Source organism: Nicotiana tomentosiformis, chromosome 8, assembly GCF_000390325.3.
Source record: "Nicotiana tomentosiformis chromosome 8, ASM39032v3, whole genome shotgun sequence".
Lineage (NCBI taxonomy): Eukaryota > Viridiplantae > Streptophyta > Magnoliopsida > Solanales > Solanaceae > Nicotiana > Nicotiana tomentosiformis.
This window is the reverse complement of record NC_090819.1, coordinates 24,285,000-24,299,126: the sequence shown is the minus strand read 5'-3', so window position 1 is coordinate 24,299,126 and position 14,127 is coordinate 24,285,000. Positions and strand designations below refer to the sequence as shown.

At 37.1% G+C, this 14,127-nt stretch overlaps 1 protein-coding gene across 1 annotated transcript; it reads right to left on the bottom strand.

Moving 5' to 3' along the window:
• Window positions 1-1,733: 1,733 nt before the first annotated feature.
• LOC104120186 (uncharacterized protein At1g01500) lies at window positions 1,734-11,846 on the bottom strand. The gene is made up of 2 exons (XM_009631914.4): window positions 10,935-11,846; window positions 1,734-2,626 (listed from the first exon to the last, which is right to left on the bottom strand). The coding sequence occupies exons 1-2, from the start codon at window positions 11,610-11,612 to the stop codon at window positions 2,396-2,398; spliced, it is 909 nt and encodes a 302-aa protein (XP_009630209.1). The 5' UTR covers window positions 11,613-11,846; the 3' UTR covers window positions 1,734-2,395.
• Window positions 11,847-14,127: the final 2,281 nt, after the last annotated feature.

Below are 14,127 nucleotides of genomic sequence, written 5' to 3'. Positions count from 1 at the left end.
TACATATATATATATATATATATATATATATATATATATATATATATATATATATACACTAGAGTCTATCATGCTAAGCACAATAGATATTTAAATTTTCAATAATTCAAGGAGAAAAAGGCCTTAAACACAAAGCACAATACTTCCAAGTTCCAACTAACATCAATGAGAATAGGAAAACGAAAATGTAGAAAGCCCAAAAAAAAAAAAGTAGAAGGCAAAAAGCTGGTGGCAACGATAAAAAAATAATCTTTGAGATGCGTCTTCACAGCCTCGGCTTTTTCTCCGCTAAAATTTTATTACCGGAAGGTTTCTCCGACATTGACTTCTTCTCATACTTTTGCCAACCTTAAGGTCTTTAGAATTTATAGAGAGATTGGAAAAAACAATTCTAAGAAAATGGAAACATAGAAGGAAGAGAGAGGGATTTGTGGAAAAGAAATAAATAGAGTAATAATGAAAAAAAAGAAAACGGAAGAAAAGTAAGGAAGAAAGGGATTTGAGGAAAAAGAATAAATATAGTAATATGAGGATGAAGAAAACGGAAGAAAGAGACATTAAATGGGATTTGATGAATAGAAATAAATGGAGTAATAATGAGGATAAAAATATATTTTTCGGCAATTTTTTTGACAGAAAATAAGAAAAAAGTTCAAAATTATGAGAAAAAAGATAAATTGTCATACTGGTTAAAGATGCATGCCACATCATCTTTTCTATTCCCAATTTTATATTTATATATAGATTATATATTAATCGATGCAAGTAAATTTTTACCATTATACCGATACATTTACAAACCCAATAATTGTATTTATCACAAACAAGGGAGCAATGAACTATCCCAATTACAAAAGGGTGAATGGGAGAATCCAAATTTTCTCTTTTAAATTTTGGCATCCGGTCAGATAAGTTCAAACATAAGATGAAAGTGAAAATGCCAATTGCAAAACACTAAACTTTTAACCTATCCAAATTGCTATGCATTTGTTTGGGGTGAAAATTCACATATAGCAACTTTTCAACCCCTATAATTGAAAAATTACCACCATTCTGGAGTTTCAAATTCAATAAGTAAACCTTAGAATATTGTGTTGGAATTTCACTTGTGAAATTTGAGCGCTATTTCTGCATTTGTTTGTCTACTTATTTTCCTTTCTTTTTTTTTTGTCTTTTAGGTTGTTTCTATGAGGAAATTTTTTACCTTTAGAAAATTTCAAATTTGGACTTGCTTTGATTGTCCAGAACTTGAAAGAAGACCTACAATGGATAGCAATAGGTAAATCGATGGGGGGAAAAAAGGAGAAAATAGCCAAAAAGTACCAGCAATTGGCATTGACAAATGGTCGTTAAAATGCCTATATTGGATAATTGGAATACTTCTACAAATACAATACTCGAAACAACTGTCCCAGTAGGCCAATGGTGAGTTCGAAATTTCGAATTATTAAAACTCCAAAAATCTTGAAATACACAACCACTTGCATGAACAATCTTGTTACTGATTATTAGTAGTAAATATTCATTAACTACCTAAATGCAGAGTCATGAAATCTAACTTGCCCTATTATTTTTTCCCCTATAGCAAAAGACAACTTAATTAAGAAGATCTTCATGTTCAACCATCAAAAGATGATATCATCCAAAAACTTATGCTAGTGGGTATAAAAGATTTTTCCCATTTGACTTCAGAATTCAGATAAGCGTTAAAAGGATTTAACAAGAACAAAGGATTTAAAGAGAACAAAAAGCATAATATTAAGACATATCGCACGTTCATACAGTATAGCTCCTAGTGAAAATATGAAAGCAAAATCATTTACAATTTATTGGATTCCTATTACTATAGAATTTCCCTGAGTACCTATACAAACCAAATTTGTTACACCAAGCCACCTATTCCAAGTTCCAACTATCAAAATTGTATGACAAATGTCAACTCTTCAAAGGTTGCCTAAACAAAAGCCTTCAGCACACACCAGCACCTAGACTAAGGCATTTAACTAACAGGAGAAAACGACTTAACTGGAAGAAAAAAAAAGATATAAACGAGATATTCAGTTCTAAATACAGCATATAGCCTCACTACACCTTGACAAAGTCTTCTGCACTGGGGTTTGAGTACAGCTATATCCACAGAATACCATCACTCATGACTCGCGGCGATGAGCCTTGGACGGAAGTCTACTGCAGCTTTTGTATATGGATAGGAAGTGCATTACAGCCTCCCACCTGATAATTACGTTACCACTCTTCAGCTGCAGCACTAGGTGCTTCTCTGTTGCCTCTGCACTAATATGCCAAACTATCTTAATGGCCATAAAAGGTCCAGCTTCCCAATTCCAAAATCCAAGTCAAGAAAACCATTTCACTTCTATCATAAAAAGTATTAAGCCTAGAAAAACCTCCTCCTGAGATTTCTAGTGGTTGCCTGATAAGAACGCATAAGTAGTCCCACCCCAATGCCGACACCAACACACATCCCAAGGCCTATCCCAACACCAACCCTCACTCCTGCGTTGAACCAGGAGAGTTGACCATCTTCACCATGGTACATGTCTTCTGAATAGAATCCATATCCAGCTTTCACTTCAGACTCGTAATCGTCCACGTCTGTTTCTGTGATCTGCTAAAAAACACAGTAATTGTAAGCAAATATACACCGTAATTGGATTTATTTTGACAAACCAAACTAAACTGTCATTTGGTCAGCACTCAATAACTATGTCCCATCAACTAGTAAATAAGAATGTTTAAAATTGATTCAAGGAAGAGACAACCAAGAGGAAAATCAACAGATGGAATGAGAAAAAGAGAAACATAGAAGCTCAATTGAGAGACTCAAAGAGAGAAGAGAAAAAAAGGACAGTCCAATGCACAAAGCATCCGTATTCACGCAGGGTCTGGGAAAGGGCCACACCCCTAGGGGTGTGATGTAAATACCCTACCCTAATACAAGCATTAGTGGCTGCTTCCATGGTGCGAACCCATAACTTATAGGTCACACATTGCTCCAAGGCTCCCCTTTAAAGAGAGAAGAGAATGGAAAAGAAACAGAGATGCAAACGAAAAATTATCTCACACATCTAAAGAAGGTTAAATTAATATAGGTTATAACGCACTCAGCTTTAGGATACAGAAGAGACATTTTATCTGGCACATCATAGGCTCCACTGACAAGCATTTTAGAACTTGGATAATCTGTTTGCATGATACAAATTCTCATTCCAATCCAAATTTGGAATCAACCTTTTAACATGACATCCTTCAAGATGCCTGCAACTGCAGATCCAGCAAGGTAGCTTTAATGCATTCACCTTCAAGAGACGGTATTTACTGCCCACAGAACACAACTTCACAAGATATGTAAACAACTTCTGAGAAGCTTGACTAATTCCTTTTAAAGCCATAATCTTCTCAGGTGGAATCATACTAATTGCTTTCAATCAATTTGAAAGGCCACACGTATTTGATATCTGTCAAGATTTCTTACACATGATCAAGATGCTTGGTCCACATTTAATCTGAAAGATATTTTACAATTTTCATCCCAATAAAATATCTTTCAGCCAAAGATCAGACCTCTACATGTGAAATCTGAGAGGCTGGACAGTAGGGTTTAGAGGAGGACAATTCAGCAGTTTGACCGAGTGATCTCTCCCTTATCAGGAACTACAGGGAAGAAGAGAAACAAGTGTATTCGTGAATAAGCACTCCGATCACTAAAAGTAAACAACGGCTACAGTTCTCAGGCTGAATCTGATAGTCACAACCATGACAAACACCTCATAAATGGCAACAAAAATTGTTGTTCTCGTCAACCAACATGTTCTTCGCATGCCCATTGACAAAAAACATCAATCTTCTTAACAAGAACATAGCCTCTGTTCTACTGGGCACAAAACCAAAAGAACCAAACTGGTTCTCTGTAACTCTTGTGGTGTCTTAAATCTACACTCTATCACTCTTTACCAAAGTTTCATTGGACTCATAAGCTTAATGTCGTGATAGTTCACACGACTTTGAATATCTTCTTTATCTTTACTTCTCATATATTGGATATTTCTTCACTTGTGAGACATTCTACGACTTTTAGAATAACATTAAATAACTTAGTAAGCCATATTATTACACCTTTTCAGGACACTTCCAAACCTCTACATGAATACCATAAGTGGATCCCATCTTGGCCACACGCTTTTATAATCCTCAAATTTTCATGGATCCGTTACTTCTATCAGTCTATTTTTTACCGTGCAAACATGTACGGAGATCTGTAAGGTTACCTCGTGATTAGAGTTGAACAATTGATTAAAATAGCCTATCCAGCTAGCCTTGATCTGATTATCCCATGTCAACACTTGCTGAGAATCTTCTATCATATAGTTCACCTGGTTTATGTCCTTATTCCTCTTTTCTTTCGGGCGTGTTAGTTTATACATTTATATCTCCCCTTCTCAAGTCCCTAACTTTTGCTACAGTTATCTTCTGTAGCACCTTTAACGGAGACGAATTCACAACTAGGAGAAATGGGAAGAAACCAAAGATCACCATCAGTTGAAATACAACAACAACAACAACCCAGTATAATCCCACTAGTGGGATCTGGGGAGGGTAGTTTGTACGCAGACCTTACCCCTACCCTGGGGTAGAGAGGCTGCTTCCGATAGACCCTCGGCTCCCTCCCTCCAAGAACTCCCCACCTTGCTCTTGGGGTGACTCGAACTCACAACCTCTTGATTGGAAGTGGAGGGTGCTCACCACTAGAGCAACCCACTCTTGTCCACCATCAGTTGAAATGACTTGGTAAAAATCAGCCACAAGGTAAGAGAGAATTTTCTTTGTACAACAGATGACATGCTTAGTCGCTATTGTAAGAGGTCGCTACCCTTATTAATAAGTTTTTTCCAGCCCTTCATAAGTTGGCTGTCATCTAACCAATAAACAATATCAAGCACCACATTGAAGTGTTTACATCATTGTTTATATCTTTACTTACCCAAAAGATATGGAGTGAATTCTAAAGATAAGCCTGCTGTAGCACCTTTAACGGAGACGAATTCACAACTAGGAGAAATGGGAAGAAACCGAAGATCACCATCAGTTGAAATACAACAACAACCACCCAGTATAATCCCACTAGTGGGATCTGGGGAGGGTAGTTTGTACACAGACCTTACCCCTACCCTGGGGTAGAGAGGCTGTTTCCGATAGACCCTCGGCTCCCTCCCTCCAAGAACTCCCCACCTTGCTCTTGGGGTGACCTCTTGATTGGAAGTGGAGGGTGCTCACCACTAGAGCAACCCACTCTTGTCCACCATCAGTTGAAATGACTTGGTAAAAACCAGTCACAAGGTAAGAGAGAATTTTCTTTGTACAACAGATGACATGCTTAGTCGCTATTGTAAGAGGTCGCTACCCTTATTAATAAGTTTTTTCCAGCCCTTCATAAGTTGACTGTCATCTAACCAATAAACAATATCAAGCACCACATTGAAGTGTTTACATCATTGTTTATATCTTTACTTACCCAAAAGATATGGAGTGAATTCTAAAGATAAGCCTGCAACAGCAACCTCTACTTTATTAGATTAAGTGTAGCGAGGAAAGACCATGAAGTTATTTTTGGTCATCTTTAGTTTTATGCCAAAGAATAGCTGGTTTCCCTCTTCGTTTTTAGAGGTCGTTCTTCCCAGCTTGATCTTGGCAGAGTTAACAGAAATCAACCTCTCAACTCCATCAAAAACCAGAAATCTACTTCTCAAGCAAGCATTGGTTGAGCCCCTCAAAAAAGTGAATAGTACTTCACTACTATTCCCAGTCAAATTTTCATTACTAATACACCAAGACGTGTCAAAACTATGTACAAGTGTCTATAACTAAAACGAGTCATTCACAGCATACATCAAACTAGCGAGTTGCCTATGTATTCTCTATTCATACAAAAAATACATGTGTTTTTTTTTATCAGTCTGTTCAGACCAAAAATACAAGTGAAATAAGAAAGAGCTGCTAATGCTTTCTACAATGTTCTCATGATGTGACTTCTCACTTAATTTCCATGTTTATATAAGCACTTATTCAAGTATTTGAACCCTTACTGCATCACTCATTGTCATATATAAGGGTGGCAAGTGGGCCGGTCCAGGCCCGGGACCGGACCGCGGGCCAAACCCCGGTTTTAGTGGGCCTGGGCCGGTCCTATGCTTTGGGCCGGCCAGGGACCGGGACCGGTCCCTTAGCGGGCCAAACGGTCCCAACGGCTATATTTTTTAAAAAAAAAAAAAATATAGCCGTTGGGCTGTCAAAAATAGCCGTTGGCTATTTATAAAATAGCCATTTAACCCCCCCAACTTTGTTTTAACCCAAAACTTTTTATAATTACACTTTTTCAACTATAAATACCCCCTCATTCTTTCATTTTTCTTGCAAAATCATCAATCTATCATACTCTCTCTAATTTTCTTCTATAATTGTTACTATTGCTTACTTTATTGTAACATGAAATGATCAAAGTATGGTACTTTTTAGCTAGTATAAATATGTGATGATGGAAGATCAAGTTTTAGCTCAACTCTCAGATTACAGTTTTAACTAATTTCCCACTCTTATATATATATATATATATATATACTAAATGTGTAGCTAGCCGATAGAGAGGATAATATATCTAAGAATGGGAAATTAGTTAAAATTGTAATCTGAGTTGAGCTAAAACTTGATCTTCCATCATCCCATATTTATACCAGCTAAAAAGTATCATACTTTGGTCCTTTCATGTTACTACTAAAAAGTATATATATAGTATAGTATAGAATATATAATATAGCATACTCTAGTATATATACTAAATGTATAATGTATATATATATATATATATATATATATATATATATATATATATATATATATAAGATGTATATATACACTATACATTTAGTATATATTATATATTCTATACTATACTATATATACATCTTATATATATATATATATATATATATATAGTATATATACTAAATGTATATATCTGATACCAGATAAACAGGATCCTTATAGCCTGTTAAGGCCAGTTGGATCTAGCTTATTTAGTACCCTTAATTTTAAAGGCTGGCGGTAGTCCGCTCGGCCAGTAAGGATATAAGAACCGAAATATACAAGAATTTTTATAGAGCTTTATGACTGTATGGAAGGATCTATCCTTTTATCCAAGCAAGGGGCTTGTCTGGATCTAATACATAATCTCATTGAGCCCATGTGTCTAGCAGTTCTAACCGGGAAAAGGCGCCCTTATTCTTTCAACACCTTTAACGGGCTAAGTCCACGGCTTGCTAGACGTAGCCACTAAGACAAAGCCAATAAGAGTAGTACAAGATTTGACTGTACCACCATCTCTGGAACCAAGTCAATAAGCCATATTAAAATTCCTTTATATTTTGATAGAGGCTAGATCTTTCATGGTTAATATGCAAGAGAAGTTAAATATTCAACATAGATATGAATCTTTTAGCCGGACATAGTCACGGCTGGGGAGAAACGAAGTAATTAAAGTAGAAATTAACTAAAGAAATAAATACCTCTTAAGGCCGGGATGCAAGGCCTGAATGCGATGATGAACTGGGAATTTTATTTACTTCATATATATGAGTTAATGAGTTAAAATTGTCTAGACAGCTTAAGATAGATAAGCTTAAGGAGAAATCTCAATTAGGAGACTTTTGCACCCAGTTCGGTTTACCCGAGACTTCTGCTCATAGCAAGAAAAAGAAAAATAGGTATCATAACCCCGACAGCCCTTATAAGAAAAAGAGATCGAGATATAGATCCAAAGAAGAGCGTGATGCTAGGAAAGCCCATCGTAACTATGATACCTCTTTTTCTTATAAGGGCTGTCAGGGTTAGGATATCTATGATACCTATTTTTCTAAGAATTAGAGGAAAATGGACTGAAGCCCAGAAAAAATATGCTAATGTGGCTCATGAAATGTGTTTTAAAATTTCAGGAAGAGAATTATCAATTCCTCTTTTATACTGAATTTCGAAATCAAAAGGGGCTAATTGAGCCTGCCACCTTGCAAATATTAATTTCGAAGCATCAAGTTTAAAATCTTTGTTCATCAACAGTAGAAACACTGTTTGCACAGTAAAAACATTGTACAGGGACCCATGTGGGACCCTATTTTACTGTTCATAGATTCTTTTTCTTTTCTATTTAAACGATTCATTCTTTCAGAGAAAGGAGGCAGAAGCCAAACCCCCCCTCTCTAAACTCTCTCTCTCTCAATTGTAAGTACTACTCTCTGTAATCGAAGAACAAAGTAAATAAAGTTTCGAGTTCTTCATCTTCAGGCCTTGCATCCCGGCCAAAAGGTATTTATTTTGTTGTTTATTAGTATTTCATCTAGTCTCTTCTCTCTGGTCGTGACTATGTCCGGCTAAGAGACTTCATATCTATGTTGAATATCTAACTTCTCTCCTATATAAACCATGAAAGAGACGGCATCTATCAAAATATAAATGAATTTTATATATAATTTCTTGACTTGGTTTCGAGATGGTTGGTACAGTCTAATATAGCACTACTCTTATTGGCTTTGCCTTAGTGGCTCCGTCTGGCCAGCCGTGAACCTTAGCCCGTTGAAAAGGGTATCTTCTTTCACGGTTAGAACTGCTAGACAAATGGGCTCAATGAGAGTATGTATTATATTAGGACAGACCTCTTGCTTGAGTAAAAGGTTTAACCTTCCATACAGTCATCAAAATATATAAAAAATTCAAGCATATTTCGATTCTTATATTCTTACTGATTGTGCGGATTACCGCCCGTCTTTAAACATAAAGATACTGAATTAGCTAGATTAAGAACTCTCGATCGTGTTAAAATAGAGATCTTTAACTGGTGGAAACCTCGGTGGACATATAATAGTCAGCAGAGGCGTGAAACAATTCCAGTTCCCGATCAATCGGTGATCTCTGTTTTAGCTCAGTTGAGAAGGCCGTGCGGATTACCGCCCGCCACTTGATCTTGTATAATATATATACATCTGATATATATATATATATATATAAATATACACTAAGTGTATAGTATATAAGCTATATAAGATGTACGTATAGTATAGTATATATATAAGTTATATTCGATATAAGATGTATATATAGTATAGTATAGTGTATATATTTATATAAGCTATATTCGTAATTAAATATTGAATATTAAAATTTAGGATGTTCAAATAAAATTTAGGTCACAATTCTATAATAAAATTTACAAAGCATTGCCTTAGATATTTTTTTTAGCATCCTTTTGTCTCTAATATCTATTTAATTTTTTTTTATTTTTAAAATCCATTGGGCCCACTTAGCCCATTTAGCCCGCGGACCGGGACTGTTTAACCCGGGACCAAACGGTGCCGGTCCCGGGCCGGTCCCTACAAAAAGACCACTTAGCCCAGGACCGTTTAGCCCGTTTAATTTGGGACCGGCCCGGAACCGTTTGGACTGGCCCACTTGGCCCGTTTAGGCCCAGGACCGGCCCACTTGCCACCCTTAGTCATATAGCAAGTGAAAGTAAATGATGAGACCTAACTCCTAAGCTGGTGACTTGTACAGTAGTACCAAAAAATGTTCAACAAGATACCGTGATAGTTACTCAATTTCGTCGAGGAGCTATCAATCAAAGGTGTTGCTGGCAGAAACTAGAAGTTAATGCAACAACCTTCTTTTCCTTGTTTTGGGTCTACTTCAAAAAGCCATGTTCCAAATTGAGACTGACGTTATGGGTGTTCAGCACAAAGGATCAATCTTTTGGGCACACAATTCATCTGTGATTAAGTTGTTTCCTACTAAAGGTTCTGTATAAATCTATGCTAGCATCATACAAAAATTGCTACATTACTAAATCTTAGTCACCCAGGATAAAGCACAATAACAATTTAAGAACCTAGCCAACACAATTATCCAACAAATTTTTGTAAGTTCTCTACTTTTTGATATACTTCTTGTGTACGGAAATTTCACCAACGTTAATGAAATTATTTATTACTTCATCTAATCGTATACTTCTTGTACATGGGAACTTTCCCACATTAATGAAATCATCTACTTCATCTCAGTTTTTTTTTCTTTTTTGATAAGAGCGATGTTTTGGCCAACTTGCACGCAAGTCGACTATTCCACTGATTATCTGCTACCTCCCACCATCTCCCACCAATACAGGTTCAGAGTAACAAGGCTTAGGCAGATGCGAAGAAATCACCTAGTATTTTTTGCATCCGTTGGGATTTGAACCTCAGATAGCCACACTCTTCGATGCACTTCATCCCAGTGTTATTAAAAACCATTGCTTCATCGCTTAAAGGGATGAAGCGATGCCAAGCAAGGGGTTATCGCTTTGAGGGGGAAGCCATACACTTCATACCATGATGCGCAAAGTGATCCCAACGGGAAGCAGTCGATTCTTTGAATCTCAACTTTGAGGAGTTGGATTATTATATTGTATATTAAATATTGAAATTAGTTATTTTAATTGATATTTGATCATTATAGTACTAAATTCATACTCCCTCCGTTTCAATTTATGTGAACTTATTTCCTTTTTAGTTCGTGCAAAAAAGAATGACCTCTTTCCCTATTTGGAAATAATTTAACTTTATGCAATAATTTATAGCCACACAAAATATATGTGCCTCATTTTACACCACAAGTTTAAAAGTATTCTATATTTTCTTAAACTCCGTGCCAAGTCAAATGGGTTCACATATATTGAAACGGAGGGAGTATAGGTTTTATAGTTATTAAATGTCATGAATTGTGCTTTTCAAGACACTGCTTCAACCAAAAAGAACCTAACCAACACCATTGACACACAAAAAGCTAATTTATCCCTCTATTCCTTCTAATCACGGTAAAGGTAAAGGTCATAATTGCATTACCGGTAGGTTTCTCTGTCGAATGAATCCATTTGAGCCCCCATGCTCCTTCTCAACCTCCCCATCCTCAGGAATTGCGTCCAACATCCCCTGCCTAGGTACCTTCCTTCTCGGGCTAACCTGAATTGTCTTAGTTAAAATCACAGGTACACCCGAACAACAACCCGCTATATAAACCTCAATTGACGGCGAATAAACCCCAAACTTAGGCTGAACAAAAGCCGATCCTTCATTCCCAAATGACGCAGCTGTATAACAATCCATGCTCCAACCAGTCCTCGAATTATTCTCGATCCCATTACCATTAGCCCAACCCGTCTCCACTCTCTCCAACGATCCACAAAGTATTAAATCCCTTTCACTTTCGTATACCTCAAATTCCACCGGGCCCGAAACCCTAACGCTGTCGGTGCTCACGTACGTCACCTCGGAGGACTCCTTGTCGACGCGATCGCGACGGAGGGTGACGAACGCGGTGTCGGTAGCGGGAACACGAGAGCCGTTGATCTCTAACGACACTCCCATCTCGCGCCGGAGGTGGCGGAGTACGAGGTGGTCCGGTACGGCTTCTACAGAACATGGCGTGATCCGTACGTAGAATAATCGGATTTCTAAACAACCTCCGGTGAAATTTGAACTTTTGTAGATTGTCAATGACATTTCTTCGCCTTGATTACCCATAAATCCATAAACTTTCTTCAATTTAGAGCGAATTAATGAAATTGATCATTGAATAACCAGGAGAATTGAAGATAATTTAGGGGTCATTATTAGGGTTTTCTGAATTTAGAGTGAAAATTTGGGGTGCAGATATTTTGGTATATGTATGAACATGGTAAAGGGGTCAACGAGAAGGCTTGAGCGTTAAGGGAACGGACATGTGGAGCGTGAGATACACGCGTCAGTTGGAGATTTTTGTGTTGCTCTTAACATTTGCGAAAGAGACAATGCTACTAATGTATTTGGGCCAACGTTAAGGAATAGTCGAAAGGGATTTTTATAAATATAGTCGTTCATATTAATTATTTATTTTTTTTAGTCATATACATAAATTATACATTAATTATATATAATTATACATATATAATATATAAATTATGCATATATTACACATTCACCATCTATTTTTAATTTAAGTGATAGAGTGAGCGGCTATTTGGGTTAATACGTCTAGACGAAACTTGGGTGAACTGCATCATTAATCACTTTTATGCCCACCGTAATGTATTTAAAGATTAGTTAATTAATTAAAAGGACGGTTTGAGGAGATAGGTGAGAGAAAGTCCCAAGGTGCACGTTAGACCCGTCTTGGTAATGTGCACGCCACCACCACCAGGCCTCGCCGGAAATGGAAGGCTTCTCAAGCTTCTACTTCTACGTGTACCAAACCAGATTCACTAATAGCTCCTACCATTATCAGTCCCAAATCTGTGAGGGAAGATCTGGATGCACAAAACCTTTCGATCGATAAAACCCAAAAAAAGCCCTAAAGCCAACCCAAACGAGACGACACTGCAATTGAGCATAAGAAGCTGTAATGGCGACATGAAAAGTAGGCAAAACTTTTCTGAAATAGGGGAGTCCCAAGCCCTAATCCCAATCCAATTGGCCAGCTGGATTTCGGGAGAGTAGTGCAATTAAATCACCATGAGATAGAATGTCAGAAGCAAAAGTGGAATTGTGCGCTTATTGGGTATGTTATAGGAGGTGCTCCAACGTTCAATGAGATGTTTCAATTTGTCTATAGGGTTTGGCATTTCGTCTCAACCCCTAGGGTCTTTTTGCATGATGATGGGTACTTCATGTTTGGCTTTGAATCTGAAGAGGATTAAAAAGCAATTCTGCAAAATGGACCTTATACCTTTCGAAATAGGCCAATGATTCTAAAGCAATGAGAAGCTGATTCTCAGCTGAAGAAGGAGCCTCTGAGAGTACTACCAATATGGGTGTGCTTCCCAGGCCTACCACTTCTTTACTGATATGAGGAAAATCTAGGAAGGATAGCAAGTTCCCTGGGTAAACCTGTTTGTACTGACAGTTTAACAGCCAAAGGAGACAGAGTTTCCTATGCTAGAATGTTGATAGAAATGGATATTGCTCAACCACTCCCAGACTATTTGAACATTGAAAGAGCGGATGGCAGTATCTAGGAACAGAAAATTGACTATAAATAGAGGCCCATACTCTGTGAGGATTGCTTACAACTTGGACACAAGGCTGGAAGTTGCCCTACTAAATGACAACTCAACAAAAGGATGTGAAAGCACCTCAAAAGAAAGGCCATATCATGGGGAAACAAAGTAGACAAGAATGGCAAGTTAAAGCAGCAACACCTATAGAGGTCGTTACTCCACCTGTTGTTCAGCATACAGAGGTAACTACTCCACCAATGATTTCTGTTATGCCCCTCAGTATTATATTACGATGATGTTACACCCTGTAGTATTGTACGTTGAATTTGTCGTAAGCTAATGACATCAGTTCAAGGACAAGATTATTTGGAGATTATAAGTATTATGCTATTTCAAACAAGTGATAAGTAAATTCGTGATGATGAGAGGGTAAGCGAATCGAAGAAAATGAATTTCGTCGAAGTTTGACAATTTGGGATAAAACACAGTCCGAGCTAGTATACCTCATATTTATGGACTAGTACCATACAAGGTACCCCATGACCACGATGATAGAGTACATAAAGTATGTTAAAAGTGAGTAGCATTTTAAAGTAATTTGAGATAATACTTAATTATGTGGATAATTGGGTAATTAATAATTTTTAGTGGGAGATTAATTAAAATCTTTGGATAAATTAAAGAACCTCATGTGGTAGCAAGATTGAAGCCCAAGTTAATGACTCTTAAAGTCATGTAACTTGGTGGCACCAAGGTGCATGATGAGTCATAACACCTAAATTGCCTTGTTTACACATTGGAGGAATAACACATAAGTTGTCTTTGGACAATTTCCTTTGTCTTGGTTTCATTATTGGTAATGAACTTGAAGGAATTTTGGGAATACATTACAGAAGAAGGACGAAAGAAATTGTTTGATGATGAAGAGTATGGAGTGAATATTAGTCAGATAAGAAATAACGTGCTATGATATCAAGAACATCATAAGGATTTTTCCCTACTTCGATCCGGCGTTACGTGTTTTTTCGCAAAGACGTGTATTAGAGGGATTTTTAAGAGAACCG